This window comes from Erithacus rubecula (assembly GCF_903797595.1).
Source record: "Erithacus rubecula genome assembly, chromosome: 5".
In the NCBI taxonomy this organism is placed as follows: domain Eukaryota; kingdom Metazoa; phylum Chordata; class Aves; order Passeriformes; family Muscicapidae; genus Erithacus; species Erithacus rubecula.
Genome location: NC_136687.1, coordinates 46,363,215 through 46,379,163, shown reverse-complemented (window position 1 = coordinate 46,379,163; position 15,949 = coordinate 46,363,215). Strand labels below are relative to the sequence as shown.

General features: G+C 39.1%; 1 protein-coding gene across 11 annotated transcripts in view; it reads left to right on the top strand.

The window, feature by feature from the left end:
• Positions 1–15,562, top strand: part of NPNT (nephronectin) — a 134,654-nt gene extending 119,092 nt beyond the window's left edge. For 8 of the 11 annotated variants that reach the window (XM_079305767.1, XM_079305765.1, XM_079305769.1 and 5 more), the window contains 5 exons: positions 2–421; positions 8,337–8,432; positions 8,808–8,906; positions 11,964–12,220; positions 13,688–15,562. In XM_079305767.1, the coding sequence (XP_079161893.1) occupies positions 2–421; positions 8,337–8,432; positions 8,808–8,906; positions 11,964–12,220; positions 13,688–13,783 (968 nt within the window). In that variant the 3' untranslated portion in view covers positions 13,784–15,562. The remainder of the gene's footprint in view (position 1; positions 422–8,336; positions 8,433–8,807; positions 8,907–11,963; positions 12,221–13,687) is intronic. The other 3 variants (XM_079305766.1, XM_079305772.1, XM_079305770.1) reach the window with 1 other exon arrangement.
• Positions 15,563–15,949: the final 387 nt, after the last annotated feature.

The following is a 15,949-nucleotide window of genomic DNA, read 5'->3' as shown; positions in this document are numbered from 1 at the left end:
GAAAGGCCAGTCACCAGGCCGACGGCTCGGCCAACACCTGGGCCCACAGCTCGTCCAACCCCTGGGCCCACAACTGGTGCAGCACCTGTGCCAACAACTCGTCCTACACCTGGGCCCACAACTCGTCCTACACCTGTACCAACTCAACCTGCACCCAGGGCAACGACTAGACTGACACCCATGCCAACCACGAGATATGTGCCAGTGACATCAAGCTTGGTCACGACATCTGTGACGAAGCCTCCACCTACGACAACTCCTCAGCCTGTGATGGTAAGACCTACACTACCTCCACAAAGAACTCCTCTGGTAACAACTGAAGAGCCTTCACATGTTCCCATTGAAACTACATCTTCCCAAGGAGTTATCGATGACAACAGGATCCAGCCGGATCCTCAGAAACCCCGAGGAGACGTGTTCAGTAAGTAATTTTCCATATGCCTTTGTTTATCAAAGCTGTAGATGAAAGCATGCACTATACTGTTTGGGTTTTTTGGAGCACTGTACCACTGAGAACAGAGAAATGAAACTGAAAATGGTTATATGGTAAAGTGGTGAAAGTAGTTGATTTTATTGTCTAACAAAAATTTGGGACTGAAGTTCTGAATCGATTAATCAAAAAAGTGTTTATTTTTATCCCCTGAAATTATTGAGCATATTGTCCTGTTGAAGTACTTAATTATGCTTTCAGATAAAGGTTTTAAAGAAATCAAAGATGTTTTATTGAAAAGTGTTGAAGTGCAACATAACTCCTGAAGTAGTCAGTCAATGGATTTAAATTCAGAGAGTTGAGAATCTCTTACTATTGCATTAAGAATGGTAAAGAAATTACGCCTGATTACCTAAACACTTCTATGTGACCTATTTTGTATGGTTTCAAATAGTCTTAGATGCTCATGACTAAACAATGGGAAAAATGCATAAAAATAGCATAGAGGGTAATTTTATGGACTGTGTCTGGGTAAAGGGATACATGAAAAGCTGAAGATAGTAAAGATTCTCATAGCATGAACACATGTAACTTTAAGAGCTCCTCTGAAATCTACAGCACCATTGTGCCAGCTTTAGTGCATACCACAGGAGACATTACTGGCACTTACAGAGCTGTGTGTATCTGCCAAGAAATACTCAACACCCGATTTCATCTTTAGTTCTGCGGCTAATTTTAGAGATGGGGCGGGTGTGTTGGATCAGCTCTTCAGCTTGTTGTACAATAAAGCTGCTGAAGCAATGTAGTAGGAGGAAAAGTTTGCTGTCTCAGAGCAGGTGCACAAGCAATGTGGGAGTTTTTTTCTGGTTGCTTTGGCATATGTGTGATAATTTCTTGGGCTTTGTTGTTCTAGGTCATTACTCAGGAAATATTTTGCTCCTTGTAAAAGAGTTTTCCCTGTGACATTTTAGGTGTTGTAGATAGAAAATGGAAAGTGAAGCTGACAAAAGCTAGAAGACAAATCCTGGTACTGCTTCGTAGAGTGTACATTTGGGTTCATATTCAGTTAAAAATATAGCGATACATTTAAGTGAAATTCTAAAAGGAAACATAGTAAAGATTTACGAAGCTTAATGTAATGGGAACCAGCAGTTAAAAATGTAGTTATGTGGAAATTACTGTGGACTCCAGCATTGTGGCTCCCAGGTCTCTCTCTCATGTTGCAAGTGTTCTCTGGACTACTAAAGCAGAGGGATAGTTTTCAGCTATTTTCATGAAGTCATAACAATCCTCTGTATAAAGCTTAATGTTTACAATTAGTTTTTCTGTATTGTCCCTAAAGGGATTTTGAAGCTAATGGTTTCAATACATGTGCTTCAGATACAGGAGTTTAGAAAATAGGAAAGTAAAGCCTTTTAAGTTTGGCTTCGTCTGACTGCGTCTTACATTATGGTACATATAACAAACACAGGACCTTTGCAAAGTGTTTATCAGCTATTGGTTTAGGACAGCTGCACACTCTGAGATTTGTGATGTGCATGCACAGCTTCAAAGGCTTCAGGACTGAAACAGATCAAGCACCAGCTGTTCCTGGCCTCAGCAGGTAGTACAGCGACAGAGAGTCCTCAGACCAAGTCAACAGATGGCTGTCTTCAATCCCATATAACTTATTTTAATTCCCTGCTAGAGACATACTGGATACATATATGCATGTGACATAACTGTGTGTCTGAAAGCATGCTCCAGATGATGCTAGTAGTGTGATCTTTAATGAAGCTGGTGTCTTTTTTTCTCCTGTCTCTTATATTTTTCTTTCCTTTCCACTCTGCTTTCTGCTTTGTTTTTCTCTCTTTTCTCTTCTGGACACTTTGAAAGTATCATCTAGGTAGTGATCATTGGAGTCCCCTCCTACTTCTTTCTGACTAGAAGCATTTGTATTGGGAGTGCACAAAAGCATTTGTTAATGATTTGAAACCTGCAGTCAAGTGCAAAGCAGTTCTGTTTCAGAAGAATGTGCTGGTATCTTAAAGAAAGCACTGCTTGTAGAGTAAGGTGTTTCTTTACCTGTTGAATCCTGTTACTGCAGGAGTTTGTGGGAAGGAGCAGAAGTTAGGTTTCGTCATGCAGGAAAAGCAGGTAGAAAAGTTATAGCCCACATACATTACTGAAGTGGAATGCACAGAGCAGGGGTCTGCCTCTCCTCAGGACAGCCCTTGTAAGGATAACACAGAGATACTTGAACATCCCCAGATGCCATCACACTAGGGGTTCAGCAGCATGGGAGCATTATGCCAGGTGCTGCATTCCTAGGCATTAGCTGGGCTGCAGACCTGGCTGCACAAGTGCTCTTGGCCCATGGCAAGTGTGAGGTGAGGTGCATTAGCTGAAATGCCTTTTACATGAGCTTACAGATGGTGTGTGCAGGGTGGGTTGAGCTTCAGGTTCCTGAATTAAGGATTTCAAACTGAAATAACAAGTAACATTTAGCTAACCTTCTACTTGCTTCTTAACTGCTATGTGGATGTGCCAAACTCTGCCCACCTCCATAAACATTTGTGGATTTTTCACTTGCCTCTGTATTTCCTCAGGGAAGAGGAGTTTTGAACTATTTCCTTCAGCTTCTTTAAATCTGTTTCTGTTTTAATCTCATGTACATCAGGCATTTTTGCAATATTCCTGGGTTGTGGATATGAGCTAATTTTGTGTTGCTTATACTGAGCTTCTTTAGGTTCGTTTCCCCACATCAACTGCTGTCCATTTGAGGCAGCAAAGAAGTCAGTTCTCAAAACTTAATTTGCACTGTGGTCCCCATATACCTGCCTGGAAAGAGAAGAAGAAGCCTTGCTCTTGCTGCCTTTCTTTATTTCCCACTAGAGAATACAGGCAGCAATTAGTAGTCTTGTAACTCTTATTTTCTTGGAGAACAGAGGAGAAAATCGATGTTGGATACACTCAGGTCATGAAGTAGGATTTAACTTCAGTTTTATAAAACTTCAGAAGAGTTTGTATCATCTTAGGTGACGGCTTCCTCCTGTATCTCCAAGGATTGTTGTACTCCAAAGAGTCACAAAAGGAAGTGTTTTATCATGGGCAAAACCCAGCATAGAGAGCACTGTACCCAGCAACCACTGGTATTTCTCTGCTCCCAGCCATTAGCATCTGCTGAAGACCTAAAAGTTGTGCTTTCAGCTAGGTTATCTTGTGATGCATGTGTTCCCTTCCTTTTTTTTTTATGTGGCTCTGCAGCCTTAGCCAGACTTGGAGGAAGCAACACTGCTTTGCTCTGCCATGGAATTGGGTGGTACTTCTGTCTGGCAATCCATGGCAAAAGGGCCATTGGCTGCTGCACAAATGTCCTAGACCAAATCCTGCAAATCCTGGTGCTCTAGGATTGGTCCACATCAGGAGAGGAAACATGCTGGAGCAAATGTACTTTTTTCTGCAAGCATCTCCCAAATTCTAGGTTTTTTTGTTAGTTAATGTTTTCCTGAGGTACCCTTGGTGGCTCCTTGCTCCCTATTTTCTCCCTTTGTTGTTATTTGACCTGCTGTTCCACACACTGAGTAAACTTGACCTAGGATTTCACTTCAGAGCTCTCTTGAATGTGCTGCTCAACTTGAAATGAGCTGAGGACCAGAGAAATTGCTCTGTTCAGCAGTGACAAAGAGCACAAATGATAAAAATGCTGATGATGTTATTAAAATGCCTTTGCAGTTTTTGAAAGGTATTGGGTTGTTTGGTTTTTTTAGGTGCTTTGCTCCTTTTCTAAAAAAGCCTATAGTGACTTTGGGGAGCTGCTTTTTTAGAGAATAAAAAATTTGTATTTTTTTACATGGAATTCCTACACTTGGCCTTTGAACCACTTAGTCAGACGCAGACAGTGGAATCTGGCACCAAGGATAATCTTCTCCTGATATGGATATGGGGGGAATGGCAATGAGGGAGGAATGCAGTGATAGCTTAATATTTAACTATTTCAGGACTGATACAAACTACAGTGAAGTACAGAGGAATCTTGTCTGGTTATAACTCTCTAACAAATAGAACAAATTTCTCAATAAAACTGTGAATTTCTGCTACCATTGGGATCTGGATGATAAGCACTAAAAGCATAAACTTAAAGCATAATAATAGATATCAACATACCAAGAACAAATCCCCTTATCTGTATTAAAAGACAGTTCATCAGTTTTCATTTTTAGCCTTTAGTGGAGCAGAAAAGATTGGAGTTGGGAAATTTTTCTCATAACAGCTATTAAAAATGTAAAGATTGGATTAAAACTGGATTCCTTTTTTTCTACCTTTCAGTGACTGCAAAGTCCTTAGTGCTGTAAGTGCAGTTTTGTGATCATTAAAGCTGTTGAAAAAAGTGAAATAATAAAAGCAAAGAGTAGAGGGTTTGTTACTCCTTGATATCATTATACTACCATTATTTTACAACAGCAATTCATTTGTCTTCACTATTCTGGCACCTTTTAAAATGTATTTGTCTTTATATTTAAGCATTTATGATAGGTGCTTTGTTGCTGTTGATACTCTGGAGTTCAATCATGAAATCTAGGAGTTTTACAAGTCTCACCCTCAGTTAATCTTCCAGCAAGTGTTGTCCCCAGATCTGATATGCAAGCTTCTGTACACTCCTTGTTTTAGCTGTGTTTTCCTGAACCTCAGCTGGCACTCTCACCTCCTGAATGGATGTTCATACAAAAGAATACAGGTCACTTTGAAGTTTCAGTCTGACTGACCTCTGGACTACCCTTAATTTTAGCTGTTTTCTATTAGTTGCATGTGAGATCTCATCACTTTTTTTTTTTTTTTTTTTTTGCAAGTGGGATTTAACAGCTTTCAGTTCTAAAAATTCCATCATAAAATCCTTGAAATCCTTGTCCATTTTTCTTGTTTTTAGCGAATGGGAAGCTTAGTCATGATTACTGTGTGGAGTGGAATTGTACTTACAGTGCAAAACCAGGTTTTTTTCTGTAAGCCAGAGAACTGCTTTATTAATAGTAATAACAATTACTAATAACATGAAGTTGCACTCCCATGTTTTGGTTTTGTAACACCAAAACAGCAATTACTCAGTTTATTGCAAACAAGCTGATACATACATGAACTTTCTAATACTCCCAATCTCAGCAATTAACAAGTAAATGAAAAAAAAAGAAAAGCTCTATTGTTTTCCCAAAGGTTAAAAAAAGTTGAAAAGAAATCTCTCTTATTTAATATTTAATAATCAAAGTTATTTAATATTTTCACCCAGATTTGTGCATCTATGAAGAAGTTAGCTCATGAACTTTGGGAATGTGGTAGTGTTGATGTCTTGGCTCTCTCAGAGCTTATAAAATTCTCCAAGTAAAGGAAGCCAAGTTTCTATTTAACAAGCCTTATCAAACTATTGAAGTTAAGTGAAAAGCACACTGATACACTATAGAAAGTACACAGAAAGGGCTTGGAAAGCTTGCAGAAAATAATTGTACCAAATACTTTCTCCCACGATCACCACTCAACATACTGGTTGTCGTGGCAAAAAGAAGTGTCCCTGTGGGTCATATTTAGTCCTGCATTCTCTTACAGTAAGCCTTCTTTCAAATTGAGTGCACATTCCTGTAATTAGGTCCATGCACTGAAGTGACTGTATTAAAGCACTACAACACATTCTTCTAGAAGTTCATTAAAAAAAAAGAGTTTGGAAAGGACTCTGAGGGAGTTTTCTGAAAGAAAATATTTTTGCAGGGCTTTGATTATAGGCAGAATTTGGAGAATTCTTGTATGCGTGCACAGATGTAACTCATGTTTGTAGAAAACATCAGTGCATTAGAAATGGTACTTGAAGAAGTAAACTGAATTAGTTTACAGGATAAGTTCTAATATTTTTTGCAGTATTTTCCATAAACAAGGACTATGACAGACTGGAAAGAGGGTGCACAGGACATGTGCCTTAAAACCATTATCCTACAAACCTTAGAGCATGGCAGAGAGTTTGCTTCATGCTCTTTGCTACTGTGCTTATTTAGAGCCATATAATTACCTGCCTGTGAGCCTGTCTGTGCTCTGAGCCCTTGGTGCCTGTTGTGCTGTGCTCAGCAGATCTGAATTGCTGGCTTCTTCTCCATGGCATAGAAAGCAAACAGTGTCTTTTTCCCTGGCACAGTATGAGGTTGAGGAAAGGCAAGGCAGTGCTCCCTGGGTGTGCAGCATAGATGGGCTTGTCCAACTGCCCCACCTGCATAATTCAGGTGAAGAATGGAGTTATGTGCCTAAATATGAGTGATATTTGTGTGTAGATGTACTGCTAGGCAATTGCTGGTCCAGGTCGTGTGTTCTGTGCACATATGTAAGGTTTCTTTCATGCGAAATCTCAAGGTTTTTAGCCACATAAGCAAAACACCCCAAGTGAAATGAAGCAGCAAAAATTCTATTTACAAACAAGTGTATATAAAAATTAACAATTTTCTAATACTCAAGTCAGCCTTAAGTCTGAAGCTGTTTTGAGCATCAATATCCTAGACTGCAAATAGACATGATCTAAAACCTGCAAAGGATTAAAAAGAAAACAGAAAAAGGGAGACTTAATGATTCAAATAATGACTATTATATTTAGGAGTTCATCGATTTCCTACATATTTTGAGCTTTTTAACTATTTGTTTTTGTTGTATAAAATTTTTATTCAAAACCTCAAGCCTAGAATAGTACTTTAAAAATATATTGGAGTTTGCTTATTTTGTACTAACTTCAACTTTTTTTTTTCTTTTCTGTCTTTTGGCTTTAGAGGAGCTCTTTCAGCAGTGCTGTTTTCATGTTGTGCAAAAGAAGTTCCTTGTTGATTTTCTGAGAAGAGCTGTCCTTTCAGTTATATTAATTATTCTTGTTCTCACTTGTTCTATAGAGATACTAATAGTTACTTTAGCACTGCAAATGGAAAATATGTCAAGTTTTTAATAGGTGAGACCCTTACAAATACCTTAGGTGTCAGAGGTGCCTATAAAATCTGAGGGCCTGTCTGAAACACATTACTACTGTTATGAATTATGCATTAGACTTGCCTCTAAAAGAGGAATTTTCCAGGACAGCTGTATTCAGTGCAGTGTGTTTATCTCTAGCTGACAGCTGTCCATCAGGAAAGAAATCTGCGTGAAACACAGACTGGCGCAGCATCTTCAGAAATACGTGGGAGTCTTTGCAGCCACCTGACTCTGGCAGCCATCACTCCCACAAAGATCTCATAAACTTCAGGTTGTCCTGGATGCTGAATGTCTAATAACCTCTGGGCCTCTTAATCACTGAGAGCTGCTCTTTCTGCTTGCAGCTGGGAACAGCAGTTGAAGGACAGCCTGTGCTGGAAATCAAAGAATCACAGTCAAATTCCATCTTCCACTAGAGCTCCTCTTTCTCAACTCCCAGTACAACCCTGATAATTGTTTTGGTAGATCTAATCCTTTGCAGATAGATGGATGTACCTGCAGCTGTATTTCAAAGGTTAAGTGCACATGGGGCCTCTTCCAAGAACTGCTGCCTCCTGTCGAGGTTCTGCTATAAAGATCTGTGGAAGGTTTGAGTGAGAACTTTCATGTGGCTTTATTTTATTGGGAAACCACTATCTCTGAAAATGCACTTGGAGAGGAATAGTGTGCTTCAAGGTTAAAGCTTTCCCCCCTGGTTAAAAAGGAGCTTTCATTCTAAGGGCCTTCAGGAGATTTGGAATCACTTTTTACAGTGCTTAGGTAAATGTTACAACACAAACCATAAATCATGTAGGCATAAAGTTTATGAGTCTTTGTGTCAAATATAATTAAATGTATTGAAATCTCCAAGAAAAGCACAATGCCCAGAGCTGCTCTGCTGGTTGTTGTTAGAGATAAAGCTAGTTAGTGACCTGTTTCCTTATCTCATTCATTTTTCTCACAGTTCCACGCCAGCCTGGAGTCAGCAATAATCTGTTTGAAATACTTGAAATTGAAAGAGGGATTACAGCTGATGAATTTGAAGCAAATGATGACCCAGGTAAAGACTGTGTCTCCTATTCAGGATGTAGGGTTTATGATTTTTTTGAAATACATTTTCCGGACTCCTATATCTTATGCCCCTCTTTTAAACTGTGCTTTATAAACACCGTGTAAAACCAATCCTTTGCCTATGTGAACCTTTCAATTTTATTTCATTTTATTCAGCACAAAAATAGTATGAATTGTTAATAGTACAAGGATCCTTTTTATTGTTTAGTATTTTTGCAGATTCTTTTCCTAGGACTCCTTCTTCTACATTTAAAAAATTTTCATACTTACTTGCCACATACTTACAGCCACATGGGAAATTGAAAACCAAAACAATCTGATTCACTTCTGGGTTTTTTTGTGACCTCCTGCTCTGTTCTGCCAGGTGTCCTGGTGCACAGCTGTGATTTTGACAGTGGACTGTGTGGATGGATCAAGGATAAAGATGATGACTTGCACTGGGAGCCAGTGAGAGATGCATCAGGTAAGTGATCTGTGTACAGTCACATCCTGCAGTTGAAGAACCATCCAGGCTTGAGGCTGATGACAGTTCCTGCTTGAGCACAAATTCCACACACAGCTTCTGTTCCTTTAATTCTGGGATAAATTTCACACTGATGCCTCTTTTGTGTATAAAAAGCAAAATTGCGGATTCCCAAGGTGAAAGAGCAATTGAAAATTTACTCTTTTATCATAGGTGACATCTTTAAAATAGGAATAGTAAATGTAGTCACCAAGTTTGTCTTAAAGGAATCTGAAAAAAAAAAGGTGGACTAGGGAACAACTTTTATTTATGGTGAAAGAAAGCTTATTTTTCTAACTACCATGTAAACATAGTTATTTCCCTATCACTGGCAAAATTATAAAAAATGCTGGAAATAGTCTTTGTTTTGCTGCCAGATATAATGTTCTAGTTTAACCTTTCAGACTGCTGTGGCTTGAGTAGAATTTGATAAAATCAATCTGTATATAGGAAAAATGGTAAGTAACTGGAAGGCAGACAAGTTAAATGCTGAAACATGGAGGCTTCGAAAATAGGATGGTTTGGGATAACAAAAAAAAGTGGCATCACATCAGGCAATAGAGAGGAGTGTGTAGTAGCTGCTTGCAGGACAGGAGACTGGCATCAGTGCTGGTGGTCAGCCACAGGAACAGCCCTTCCCTGTTTCCCACCTTGCAGTCCCAGGAAGTGGGATGTATTTTGTCCACTGTTGATTTTGGCGTGGCACTGGGAGGTTGCTGCCCTTGCCTGCCTACCCTTCCCCCAGCAGTGCCTGCCCCACAGTGCTGGGGATTAGACACACATCCCTGGCTCCCTGTAATGATGGGATTACTTCATCCCCAAGGAGCAGCCTTTGAAGTGCACAAAGCTCACATTATGTAGGGATGGCAGCTTGTGGAAGTGAGCACTCTGGGGCAGGACAATGGTGCAGGTTAAGAAGAGGAAGGGTGAAGGCACTGGGAGCCATTTTCCTCATGCACCACCCTGTCAGAGCTGTCTGGCCTTGTGCTGCCACTAGTGGTGCAGTCATTTGCCACCACAGCAGGTGACCTGGCACCTTTTCCAGGCTACTTGGCTGGCTCTGTCTTTACTGCCTGGGCAGGGGTCCCCCCAGACAGGCTGCTCTAGTACTTAAGGAGCTCCTTGTGACACTTGAAAAGCCTTGGGAATGACTGGGAGAGCAGATGAGAAAACAGGTAGCTGTCTCCTGCCTGCAGAGCGGCACTTAAGAAAAAAAAAAATTACACATAATTCATACCTTTATTGAAACAACGGATTTAAAAATCCATTTTTGCTAAGTCAGTCACTCAAAGCATATCCATTATCTGTACTCAAAAATTGTTGTTAATACATACTGAATTCCAGAATGATGATTTTTAAGAACTTTTTGAAGAACTATGATTTTTATAACTTTCTTTATTGTCAGACTCTCCCTGCATTGCTTCCAAGTAGTCGAGGATAAGCTCAGCTTTCTATTTCCTGTGTATGTTCTGCTGCTGTTGACATAACCTGTTAAAACGAGTCCCTTGAAGTCCCCCACCCACCCACCCCCTCTGCTTTGGAATACCTTGTTGGAAGGATTTATTTTCACAGCTTGTTCCTGGCTGCTTGCTTTCACCTTGCAAAGTTTGCTATGTATTGGTTTATCAGAATCTGCATTTTGAAAGGTGCTGTGCTGAAGCAGTATAAACTTATCTTGCATGCAGAAAATGCTGATTTGAGGGGACCTTTTCCTGCAGGGGCTTGCCTACAGATATGTTTGCTTTGTGCTTACCTAAATCTGTTTCCTATTGATTGGATTCAGCCACAGTAACTATCTGAAAATGATGCACTTAATAAGTCAGCACTTTCATAGTGGTATGATTGTATGTTCAGCAAACAGACACAGTTATTTAAAATCTCTTATGCTTATTTTAACAATTGCTGCAAAAAGCAATGTATTAAAAAAAAAAAAAAGAACTCCAACTCCCTGAGAAAATACCCACCAAGAGGCTTTAATAGATAGAGATCCCTTGGACAGACAGATCCCACTTTCCCACTTCATGGCTAAATGGTGACCTAGGGGCCCAGACAGCAGCATAATACTTTGCTTTGTTAAATCTCATTCAGACCAAAGAATTCAAAAACTTATGTAGAATTAGTGAATTGGAGACAAGGTTGGCTTTCCTTTTAAGTGTGTGACAAGTCTGGTACATTGTAATTGAATATTATAGCTTTTCAGGGAAATAATTGTGACTTTCAAAGAGAAGCTTTTAAAAAATAATGCTCTGTTGAGTAGTAGCACGGAGACAAAAATTACTTTTCTATCCTGTTTAACTGTGTATGTCAACAATATTACAAACAAATATTTATAAATCTTCAGTCTTAACTATAGAGCCTAAAAATGCCACCTTCTTAATAAACTTAAGGTAGAGATGGCATTTTTTAATTCAAAAATATGAAAAGTCTGATTGCATAAAGAAAAAATATTCTTAGATTCAGTGTAAGATAAGGGTTTTGGGTTTTCTTTTTTTAACATTCTTTCCTTTGGTGATTTCAGATATTAAAGGTTTCACCCCTCTTGCAAAAGTTTTAATGAAAAGTACAAACAACTCATACAGGTCTGGGTTTTCTCCAAGAAGTGAAATCTCATTTAGTGTAGTTCTGAGTGTCAGTGTGAAAGGTGCCTTTTTTCTTTTTAGGTTTGATGGATATTGCCATACCTGAGATCCTTAGCTTCTCATATTCAGAGTGTTTTCTGGAAGGCACCTTTACTTCATACATGATAAGAGATAATAATGGGGTTTTGAATTGAGTATGTATGTTCACTGACAGCTTCCTGCTGTTGGAATTTAGGTTAACAGCCATGTGGAAATCATTACTGCTTCTTGCTTTTCCTATCTAATGCAAATTAAGGGTTTAAATTACAGTTAAATAGAAGAGGCTATCAGGGTTGCAAATAGATATGCTTTGAGACTTACCCTGTTAACACAGTTCCCAAACAAAAGGAAAGGGACAGAGCCATAGCTTAATTACAACTAATTGCTTTTTCCACTGCAGGGGGACAGTACCTTAGCATCTCTGATCCCAAGGGCAAAGAAGGAAGAGTAGCACATCTTATCCTGCCATTGGGACATGTGGCTCAGGCTGGAGATTTGTGCTTGTCCTTTAGGCATAAGGTGCCTGGATTGCATTCTGGTTCCCTCCAAGTCTTTGTAAGGAAAAATGGTGCTCACGGCCCAGCTGTGTGGGGAAGAAATGGTGGCCATGGCTGGAGACAGACACACTTAACTTTACAAGGACTGGGCATCAAGAGTGTAAGTACTGATGATTGTGCTGCTTTTTGGGGTTTTGAATGAAAAGCTGAAGACACTTAAATGGTGCAGCACTGCTGTGTTCATCTTCTTGGTTCAGTTTGAGTTTGTTTTACTACTCTGCCAATGGAATCACAGGTCTCACAGACGGGAGTTACTGTGCATTTAAAAAAACTAGTTTTATGTACAAAAAAAAAAAAAAGAAATCCTAGCTACAGAAATAGACTCATAGAACAGGCTACTGTGTCATTTCCTTAGCAATCTGCTACAGCCCATTTTAAGGGAATCACAACCTAGGAAAAAACAGCCTCATGTACAAAGGCATACTCTACAGAGGTTTCAAAAAAAAGCCTGTATCAAGATTCCTCATGAGTAATGCTTTGAATAATACAGTACCATGAAATAGGAAGAATCATCCCCTGTGGTTTAGCAGCTGGCTAAACCAGGGCAAAGATACTGAAAATAAGTAATTTTTGGTAATGCAGGGAGATTACATGTGCAGTCACATGTGGTTTTATGCCCTTTAGCATCCCTGCAACTGATCAGGCCAAGGAGGTGAATAATGACCTAACATTGCCCATAACAAAAAATGGTTTAGTGCAATCAAAAGAAGCTGCCTGAAGTGCATTGGGGAATCTTTTAATACCTGGAAATTTTAGAAACAGTGTGTGATCAACTGGTATCAGAAGCTCAGTGTCATTCTTCAACTTCTGAAGGTAATTTTCATTTCAGATCTGAAGAAGTGGCTTGGGTATTTCAGAGACTGTTTGACTTAGGTGCTCTGAAAAGCTCACACATCAGAATCACAGAGTAATGTTCATGATGAGAGCAGGCTACAAGACATACACAGTGTCTGCCTCTACAGTGAATATTAGGGCTGCAATTACAACAGGTAATTTTCTAGAAAATTTACCTCAGCAACAGTAGCAAAGACACCTGACTGTTAGCTGTAAATGAATGCTGGACTGAGAATGAGGAAATTTGTAACAGGTGAACAGTACACTGCTATATTCTTACTTTTTTTTTCCCCCTAAATTTATCTCTTCTGGCAGTCTCCCTTTGCACTGTCCCCTGCCCCTCCTGACCCCTTGGCAGTAGCTGTCAGCATGGGCTGCCACCCATTGCACCACAACCAGGAGCTGCCTCATGCCCCATGTGAGTTTGAGATCTTTTCCAGCCAGCATGGGCAGCCATGTCCAGTGGGACACTTATCCAAAGATCAGGGAGTGAGGGAAAACTTAAGCAGGGGAAGCCTCTGGCAAAGACAAATCTGGAAGAAATGTGGAAGTTTTATTTTCTAGCTAATTAAAACCCAAAAGCAACTAAATCATAGTGATTTTGGAGGGATATACTGGAAACCTAAGAAGAATTTGAATTGAGACCAGAATCCTTCCTCACTCTTTTTAATGAGTTATCTCTGAGCAATTGTCTTTTTTATCCTCCACTCAAATTTTCTATTTCTCTTTTTAGGTTATTTTCAGAGGAGAGAAAGGGAAAGGAAGAACTGGAGATATTGGACTAGATGATGTGGTCTTGAGAAGAGGACATTGCTCTGAAGAGCATTAGGCAAGACAATGGACCAGCAATCATTCTCTCTTGCCCTTCTCATGCAGTTCCTACCAAACTTTAAAACAAAACTGCATGGAAAAGAAGAAAAAGTGGGAGAGCAGCAACTTCTTAGTGGTCTGCTAAGTGCAATCTCATGGAAATGTCACTTAAATACATGCAGAGCACCTCCCAGGATTGAAGAAATCCAGTCTCAGGCTGGTTCTTTCTATTAATCCTTACCCCAAATCATATTTTATATGAAATAACTTTGTCCCCTGTTAAGTCTGGTGAGTACTCACAGAAAGAGCACTTGTGAAAAAGGGAAAATTAATTACAAGTGGTAGCAAAAGGAAGCTCCATCTCAAAGTTTCAGTGTTAACTGTCAGCCATTATCATCCCATAGTCTTTCATTGATTAATTTGTGTGAGTCACATTAGATTAGTGAAAGCCTGGACCTGAACTTTGGCTTACTGCCACTGACCTTCGAAGAAAGGTTTTTCCTATATGAAATAGCATTTATTTTGCTGTTGGCATCTGCATTAACCAAAACCAGTTATAGAGAGTAGGCATTGCATTATGTAATATTGCTACTGCTGTGTTTTGTGTATATGTGTATGGTTGACATATTTATGTTTTTAGTATTTACAGGCTCTAGTTGCAGGGTAATTGGCAGCTGTACTTTGTTTTTGTACAAGACACGAGTTCAGCATCTTCTTCAATACTGCTGGTCATGCCAAATTTTCTAAGTCAGTTAATGGTGCTCATTGAAAAATGCTGGTGCAGTTTTTCATGTTGTAACATCCTGAAGGCAAAAGACCAAACGCTCACCTGATGGAAACTGGCATCTGAAAATGCTGTACAAGTTTACATCAAACTCACAGGGTCCAGCCAGAAGCTCCTGGTTCAGCTGAAGACTGAGCAGCCAGGAGGAGATGGACTTGGATCGTGCAAGGTTGCCAGGAATGATCCCTTCCCACAGGTGGCACAAGCATGAGGGAAAAGGGCAGCTGCATTAATACTGTACAAGCAATCAGACCGTGCAATGCCTCCAGTAGTCTTTGTCAAATGTCCATACCCCACCCAACCTTCTGTATATAATGAGCATTTTATTCTTTAGAACTAAAAAAACTATTAGCTCTGGTGGGAATCGAGTATTTATCAAAACTTTGGACTAATTTTCTAGTTATGTATCATGTGTGTGCTGTGCAGTTTCCCAGGGAATTCTTCTGTTTGGTTTGGAATTTTTAAAGTGGGCATCATCATCACTGCTAGCAATTCTAAAATTGACAAAGTAATTGTAACATTTAAGAAAATTATGAGATTGGTAAAATATTGTTAGTGGTGCAGCCTTAAAGCTTAAAAAAAAAAAAAATCTCAGTTCCTTTTAATATAAATACGGTGTAAAATAAATGCTAGCTGCATAGCATGTTCAGTCTTGTACAAAGTTCACAGACACAAGTTTGGAAACCATTAGAGAGGTCATATTCCAAATCTCTGTTCCTAACAAAAGTACCAGTCTAAAAATACTTTTTCCCATTCATCCCCTAGGACAAAACATGGTCTGTAGAGCAGAAATGTATGTGACCAAACAGAGAGTCTCCTGTACAACTGCAGCAGCAAAGATTTTGAAAAGGAATAAACAATGTGTTTGTAAACATTTAATTTTATTTTGCTTCAAATATGTTTATGATTTTTTTCCTCTTATGTTACTTTGTGATATGTCAGAAATATCTGTGAATAGTTGAAATACCTGGTCCTTATTTTAAAGTAATCAGTAAAAGAGACTGTTACTTGCTACTAATTGGGAATTTTCTTTTCATTTCTAGATTGAAAGTCTCAATTTACGTTGCAGTGAAATGAAACAAAAGAGACAATCCCAGAGTGAAATAGGTCTTATTACCAGTTTTAAAAATCAAAATAGATTTCACTATTAAGAGATAGATATTAATAGATTTCAATATTAAGAGAGCACTATATTATTCAAAAGGGAGAATGACAATTTTCAATGTTCCTCACTCTGAATCAACTGGCACAAACTGCTGTTAGATGCCAAGGAATGTAAGATTTTAGTCTTGTTCATCATATTACTACAACTTTCTGAGATTAAGAGTTGCTAGTTAAAATGGAACCCCTGTTAATGCAAGACTGTCAGGAGTTTTTTGCCATTTTTACAAATAGTCCCTA